This window comes from Amphiura filiformis, chromosome 1, assembly GCF_039555335.1.
Source record: "Amphiura filiformis chromosome 1, Afil_fr2py, whole genome shotgun sequence".
NCBI lineage: Eukaryota > Metazoa > Echinodermata > Ophiuroidea > Amphilepidida > Amphiuridae > Amphiura > Amphiura filiformis.
The window spans coordinates 78,661,026-78,669,675 of NC_092628.1; the positions used below are offsets into that span (position 1 = coordinate 78,661,026).

At 36.3% G+C, this 8,650-nt stretch overlaps 1 protein-coding gene across 1 annotated transcript in view; it reads right to left on the minus strand.

Moving 5' to 3' along the window:
• The window catches only part of LOC140163311 (epididymis-specific alpha-mannosidase-like), a 49,279-nt gene extending 40,893 nt beyond the window's left edge, over positions 1-8,386 (minus strand). The window contains 7 exon segments of the mRNA XM_072186713.1: positions 1,273-1,447; positions 4,080-4,189; positions 5,371-5,543; positions 7,229-7,264; positions 7,267-7,339; positions 7,506-7,643; positions 8,165-8,386. Of these exon segments, the coding sequence (XP_072042814.1) occupies positions 1,273-1,447; positions 4,080-4,189; positions 5,371-5,543; positions 7,229-7,264; positions 7,267-7,339; positions 7,506-7,643; positions 8,165-8,386 (927 nt within the window).
• Positions 8,387-8,650: the final 264 nt, after the last annotated feature.

The following is an 8,650-nucleotide window of genomic DNA, read 5'->3' on the forward strand; positions in this document are numbered from 1 at the left end:
TAGCTACATATTCATACCAAAATAAATTCATTATTATGAGTAAAGGTTGAGTTCTTGGAGTTTATATTTCCCCTACCCCTTAATTTTGTCCTATTTTTGGTGATTTTATGCGATTATAAGTCCATACATAAAATGACCTGTAAAAAAAAAGTGATACCACAATTTGAGTCCACTACCTACCTAGCAGTGATCTAGAGGGTCCATACTAACTACCTATGGTGTCAAACCTTGTATGTAGTGGGGGATGAACCAAGTCCTTATTTAGGCCCCCTGTGGGATCTTGCTCCTGGACTATTCAGGGTGATGTGTTGGCACCATTCCTGTTTATTATCCTGGTAGACTACCTTCTGAAGAAATCAACTTCTGGAATTGACGCTGGAATTGTTACTTACCCACGTCGGTCAAGCAGGTATCCTGCTAGGATGCTGAATGACCTGGATTTTGCTGATGATTTTGCCCTGTTGGAATCTTCCATACTACTGTTGCATAAGTGTGAGTGTCAGGCTACTAGTGACCACAACACTGGACCCAAACATAATGTTGTAAACATCAATAATTAGTGAAAATATTTTGAGAGTTTGAATCCTGGTGCTCTACTAAACCAATCAGTACCACAATGAAAAGAGGGTAATGAGTGAATAAAACCTTTTTGCGTTTAGCACTTCCATATTAGGCACCAGGCTGATCTTCTGAAAATGTTCCGATTGGAATGTTCAATGTTATTAGTAGCCAACTAAAATCTATAACACATATCCATGTACAAAGTACTCTACATTTTGAAACCTACTTGTCTAGTTTCTTTGTCATAAGTTCATTCATTCATTCATTCATTCATTTATTTATTTCCACAATTCACATAGAAATACAAAATACGCATTAAAATACCATCAAAGAATCATGGAGGAGATGGCCGAAAGGCCAGTAAGGCCAGAGGTAGCCATCCCCTTTAACAGAAAAGTTACCAAACAGAAAATTCAACAGCAAATAATAAAAATTAAAAACAACAAACGTGATTACGTTTACGTAAGTGATTACTTGATCAGTGGTGTAGCCAGGGTGAGTCAGGGAGGGAGGGGGAGGGCGAAGCAATGGACAACCAAGGGGGTGCAGCATTCACATTTATAACCAGTTGATTCAGAACAATTCTAGATCAGTACATCTTACATCAGTACATGGATATGCTTTATAGAACTTTAGCTACTAACCAGGCTGATCTGTCTACATAAAAAATACATTTAGTGATGTCCTTACAGACATATTGTGGCAACTCACCCATGGCCAAAGTAGATGTTTTGTAGCAAACCAAGCAGCCCTTTCCTTGATGTTTGACACCATATATTGAGCAATGAATTTCACATTGGTGGAATTAACTGGTGTACTCATTTCTGGATGATGACCATCAGCAGGCTTAGGAAACATGACATAACCATTCCAGAAAAATCCTGTCCTATTGGTTATAAATAGGATTGATTACAAACAAAATGGTTCAACAGAAAAAGTAATCTACGAGATATAATCTTCCCGGGGGGATTACTCATACATGAAAGTTTTAAGCATCCGCGTGAAAGAAAACAAGGATTTAGGCTGGTTTTGAAAAGCAAAACGAGGATCCGCGATTAGGGTCTCAAAACACTCATTTTACTGAAAGGGGTGTTTTTTTTAAGGACGATCCTCGCTTAGGGTAGTTTTTTTTAAATTATTAACGGACATTAGTGATGACATATTTATCAAGTTATTCGGCACAAAAGAGTGGTTTCTGAGCAATTTTACTAACCCGACTTTTTAAAAATTGGAACCGACTTCAACAGCGCCAATTTTAAGCTTACCGATATCATCACTGTCACTGAATGGCACTCTACCAACACACGCAATGAATAGGGACAAATTTCAAACCAATTCCTCACTTGATGGTGTTTTTATATCGTCTGTTCTGGTTTAGGGGTAAATTTCAAACCAATTCCTCGCTTAGGGTGTTTTTATTTGAGTAAAATCCTTGTTTTGGGTTAGTTTGACAAATTTTCGACATTCTAGCTTAGGGTCATTTTTGAAAGTCAATTCATGCGGATGCTTACAACTTTTATACATGAGTGCCCCCCCCCCCGGAATCATTCAAGTCATAAAAAGTATAAATTTCTATATGGGCTGTTCTCTTTTTGAAATGCTACATAAATATTAGCTTTCTTATGCTGGTTTACAGTTAGAGTCATTAAGATTTTAAAAAGAAGAATACGAGTGGATATCATCACAGCATCACCATCTGCTGAGGACACTAGTCAACCTAGCGAAAACATTCAAGGTGAGCAAATCGTCGCTGTTTTGGCATACTGTCGTATGATGATTTTTGGGCAAAATGATTTACCGTATTTCGTCAAATAAACGCCCCCGGGGGCGTTACATTTTCCCAAAGGGGGGGGGCGTTTATTCAAATTTAATTTTAGAACGATAATTCCCGTTAAAATCATTAGGTAAACGTAAAACTCACGCTAAAATGACGAACTATGAACTAGAAACACTGACTTCTGGTTCATTTCCGGGTTTCCAATCCAGATTTTCGCCAATTATTGACGCTATTATCGACCATGTGGACAACTTGGTAAGCTTACTACACAAGATAGCATGGAAATATCGGCATTCTTTAAACATCTTGGTTGAAAAAAGTGGTGGGGGCGTTTATTTGAGGGGGGCGACTATTTGACGAAATACGGTATATAAACTTTCAAAATCTATGAATAAAACTCTATATATTCACAAAGTTTTGAGACCTAAATGTAATTAGTTAATGACATATGGCACTAATTAGTATGATACGACATGTTTTTTATGTAACCCCCCCTAAATCTTCATTCTGTGTTTTGGCATACAGTCGTATCATGATATGTCGCCATAGGCCACCGTGTAACCGCAGTTGCCTATTGTTTTGGCATACTGTCGTATCACATGGCGTATCATATATTAATACATAGGTTGTCAAATTGTGCATATTTTGGCATACTGCCGTATGAGTTTGCAGATTAATTACTTCTAATTAATGAATGAATAAAAAGTTTGTATTATGTTGAGAACAAAGATAAATATATTATTGATTATATTCTTTGATAATAACAAACATATTTTACTTTGGTGCACTCCAGTGGGTCTTCAAAAATTGGAAAAACTTTAAATGCGATTTTCTCAAATCTGCATTTTTCGTCATACGACAGTATGCCAAAACAGCGACGAAATATTCGTAAACACTTGAGAACGTTCCTGCAATCTCATTGGTTCTTACCCGTGTGATATGACACGATATCACACGGGTCAGCTGCATGCATCAACGCGATACGCTGTGCTCGCTATTTGAACCAATCGGGAGGCGCATAGCAACAACAGGACTGATTGATTTTAAGCCCTAGGTAGTTCCTTATAAAATGTAGGACTTAATTTGATTAAAATTTGTAATATACTTATGATATTTCTATTTGAATTGAAGTGTTTAAGAATGAGAATAAAGGTATTGTTTTTAGCATGTCGTGCATCTATCGTCTCATATAACACGGCGACATCATTATTTTTGACGTAAAACAACCCGGCTTCGCCTCATTGTTTTACTTAAAATAATGATGTCGCCCATGTTATATGAGACGATAGATGCACTCCAGGGGCTAAAACAATACCTTTATTCTCTAAATAGTGTAGTGTTTCAGTTAAACTCTTTAATCATTAAAAAAAGAAGGTTAGCAAATAATAGTGTAGCGTTTAAGTTAAACTCTTTATTATTAAAAACAAGGGTTATTAGCAAAACTAGATGAAAGAAATAACACAATAAGCTAACACAAGCAGAATGTCCCTATGGAGAAACATATGGTATAAACTTCCAGGGTATTATGTACACACAGGATTTATTATCAATCTCAAAAGGCACAGATCAAGTAATCTACTGTGGGACAAAGCATTGATCACAACAGTTTTCTGTAGACATAAACATACCAGTAAGAAGTGGTCAGCCCAGTTCCATCAGAAAAAAGGTATATTAAATAAAGTGTGTTAAAAAACCACTCAAAACACACAACACAAGGTAAAACACCAACAAAGAAACTTACATATTGTCCATGTTAGGGGGCATACAATACATATAGGAGTCCATCACATGTGTAAATATCTGCTGTTGTGCACCAAGCGATGGGGAAGCTTGCCATACAAACTGAAGAGTCTATAACAACAAGATGGAACCATAATCAAACACAAAATGATCTCTATGACAGCTAGAGAGAATGGCTATTTATTGTCAACTTACTACATCTTGTTGTCAATCAATTTAAAACAAGTACTTGCAATTTTATAGTGTCTCATAAAGAATTGTATTATATCACTTAATTTAAGAGTGATAACTGCAGGCAGTGGTGGAACTATGGGGAGGGGGCATTCCCCCCACATTAAACCAAAATTACGAACATTTTCACTGTTTGCAGCAATTTTGCGCAAAATTTCCCCCCTTGAAAAAATTCCTAGTGCCGCCACAGAGTGCAAGAGATTAGTAAGAAAATCATATTTGTAAAGATGGTAAAACTTTTTATTCCTTGTTATCATTTTGCCAGATCACTAAATATTCTGGTATGATGTATGGGGTTCATCAATAGAATGGCATGATTATTGTCTGCCTCTGGTTTAAACAATCCATCATGCACTCATTTATATTAACTAGTCAATGCCCATATCACAGTAAATTGCAAGGAGCGTAGTGTTTTTTTGCGACATTATTTCTGTCACTTATTGAAAAAGTCACTGGCATGCCTGGCATCAAATTGCAAGCAGCTGACTTCAAGGCAATTTTAATGCTACATTTCTAGCCACAGTTGAACATCTCTGTAGTGCTTTTACAATCATTTATTTGATTACTACAGTTTCTGTCAAAGAAGAACGGCACTTGTTTACATTTTGAGAGCGTACACAGCGTAAACACAGAAGTGGGGTTCTGATTGGCCGATTCAATCGCCTGACAATCATAACAGACGCGGTAATCCAACTGGCCGATCATGCGCCAAAACGTTGGTCAGCGCAAATAAAGTTTCGCGTATGTCGCTCATTAACAAGGCGCTCGCATCAATATGAGCAAGGGACTGCTGTTCTGTTCAGAAACCAGGTGTAGCAACTTTTTTTGATTGCACACTCTGTTCACTTTAGTTTTCAGCAAGGTTCTTCAGCAGTCTGCTGATTTGACGCTTTTTATGGTGTTAACACGGAATAATAACGTCATCACATCATTCGCTGGTCCCGCTGCGTAGCACCATGTGTCCTAGATCTTTTATGCGATAATCAGAAAGAGCAGACAGACACTGCTGAAGGAATTTGCTGAATACTATAGAGTATGTATCATGTATTATAAAAGCTTACCTTGTTATTCATCATAGCCTGTTTCTTGTCATAGCCAATTCTATCTATAAGATGTGCATCAAATCCAGTCAAAGCAAACAGGGTTGGTGTAGCAGCCGACGCACCAAAAGGATCAATCTGCCAGGAAAAATGAGGGCGCACTCCAAATGTTTCATAGATGAAGGAGTTACCATCTGATGAAATGAAAATATCACAACTATTTGTTATTATATACTCAGCATTTAGATGTTCTCAGCATTTGGAATGTTTTATTTTCAGATTTAAAATCGTACATTTTCCATAATTTTGGAAACACCTACAAAATGATGCACACTGAGCATATGATTCGCAGTTGCAGCAACAAATCACCATCTACACCCTATCAATATGATTGGCAGGTTGGTGTTATATGAATCCCGAAAGTTTACCCAAGACTCATAAACCTTGATCTATATTCCCATCATTTCCTCATTGTCTAATGTCTATAACTGGTTTAAGGTGGCTGTGTACTCTCAGACATGCATGTAGTAAAAGTGCAATAACTTTGTAATTATTCACATAAAACATATAAAAGTATACATTTTTATGAAGGCAAGACATCAATAAATCTTAATATAAATACAGATTTGGGGTAAAAACAACAATTTTGAAGAAAATCACAAAAAAGTGAGTTTTTGGCAATATTTGTTAGGTACATCATAACAAAAAAACACTCTTTCCAAAATATTTTATTTTGTTTTTAGCTCAATCTTAAGGCTCCATTCCAAAAACGTTTTTTTATTTTTTTTTGATATTGGCCTTATTTTTTGAGATATTGACCATATAAGGCATCAAAATGAACTTTTAAAATTCAAAACGCCTATTTGCAAAAATGATGCCCAAAATCGAAATAGACCAAAATATAAAAAATGAGAAAACCGTTTCTTGAGTCGATCATGCTTTTTACGATGATCATATTTGCTTACCTATAGATGCTGTATTTATTGAGTTATAGTGTACCTAAATCGTCTTTTTACCGAGAAAATGAACATTGAAATAATGGCCGTTGAAGTTTAAAGTGGTCACATTTTGCACTTTCATCGAATCTCACAGGAGAATGCGACAGTTTTCGCTTTTTGTAACTTATATTACGTGAACATCGGGTAAATCCACAGCCCCTTGAGAAGTTTGAGCGAAATCCATTCATAACTTGATATTTAAATCGGGGAAAGAACTTGAAAAAACCCACATTTTATCAGCTAAAACGGAGCCATTTGACCACTAGGTTTTTGTGAAATCAGTGCTTCCGTGGTGTTTCCATAAGATGCGCCACAAGATGCAGATAAGCGTCGCGTATTTGTGCGTTAACAAATTGCGCGATACGCAACGCGATGAGTTGTTGCGCGTGTGTACCTTGCTGGTACAACAAAGATTTTCTTTCCTTTTCAATTTCAAACACGAGTGGAATAGTGAAATAAAATCCTTAAAATATTGCAGTTGGAGTTTACAAATCTGGATTTTCATTCCTTGTATTTATAAAAAACATAACAAGGTACAAACATATCATAAAAACTCAATTTTGAGAAAGAAACAATGGCTAGAGTACACAGCCGCGTTAATTTGACAAACTTCATTCAAAGCCCCGGTTCTGGCACTCCCGAATATCTGCTGGTAATCAGAGCTGTGCAATACTATTTCCGTCAGAAAGGGGTATGTAGAAATATCGTTCACTTTTTAGTGAAAAAAAGGGACATTGTTGAAGGGCAAAAATTTAGTGAAATCACTAAAAAAAAATCACTGAAAACTAAAATGAGATGCAAAATGGGGTGTTTTCAAAGTTCGCCAACCAGCATGTGTACCTGCGGATACACAGAGTGCCAGAACCGTGTTTAAAGCAAACCTGTCATTTGTTGTATGGTGGCGCTGTATTCCGTAATGCCTCGTCATGCATCACTTGTCCTCCAATAACAAATTCTAACTGCCCTGATTTGACAAGCTTGTGTACTTGAGTCTGCAAAATAGAATATGGATGCATTGCTGTTAGGTCATCTTAATTTAATAGTTTGGCGTAGTGTACTTAAATAGAAGCATGCATTTCATTCCCAACATATTAATATTATGCTTTGTTCTTATACCATTGAACTAAAGGAGGTAAATACACCTGTGTAACACCCTACCTTTTGAGTATTAGTTGCTTGTGTCCACCAGCTACGGAAGAACTCTTGCTCCACAGCGATGAAACGTCGGCTAGAATTCTTACTCAACTCCGCCACCACAGTGTTGTATGCATCAATAACATAGTTATCCAGACTTTCCTGAAAAAAAGTGATGGCAATTGTCATCATAAATAGGTTCCAAGTATTAATGAACAGTTTCTTTCAAGATAACAAATGAAAATTAACTAAGAAATAAACATGATCAACAAATGAACTTTTTTAATAGACAATGGCTGAAAATGGCAAGATAAAAATTGAAGATTAACTAGGAAATAAACATAATCAACAAATGAACTTTTTCAGAATAAAAATGGTTTGGCAGTATATACCAATTGCAATGGCAAGACCTACAATTTTTTTTTCATTACCAGTATCCAGCAAACATATCAGTGTATAATTTGCATTCAGAGTTAAAGTGATACCCTTCCGTAGTATGAAACAAATGAACATGGTGTTCTATTGACACAGGTCATCAGACACCACGGTGCAGTGTTAGACACTGTATGCAGTTTAAGGACACAAAATACAATGTCATAAAAACAATATCTATTACGGTAGTTCCATGCAATTTTCCTCAATTCTGTTCCATTTATTTACACATTTACAAAATCTATACTTGCCTGTACAGTGTAGACCCAACCTACGTCCATATGACTATGTGGTATAATGAACACTTCTACAGGTTCCGTAGCTCCTGTATTCTTCTCACCCTGTCCATCGCCATCATCTATCTCATTTCCTACATGTTCCAAAGTCTTTCCAGACACTCCAACCAAGCATATTACACAAGCAATACACAATACCACTAGAAACCCAGATTTGTGTATCATTCTAGCTGCCATATTGTTGTTATGACGTTGACCTGAATTCAAGTTACTTTATCTACAAGTTATCATTTAGTAAATGTTTACATTGCATACATTGTAGTATGATTTCAATCTGATTTCCTGTCAAGGATTGTAAGTGGACTTATCTGACAAGACTTACTTTAAGGTCTGCAGTTTTGATTGTTCTATACAAAGTGCCTTATTTAAGATTTCAAAAGTTTAGAAAGAATCCGGTTTTCCATGTTATTTCTTTTAAACAACAATGATAAATTTCAAAGT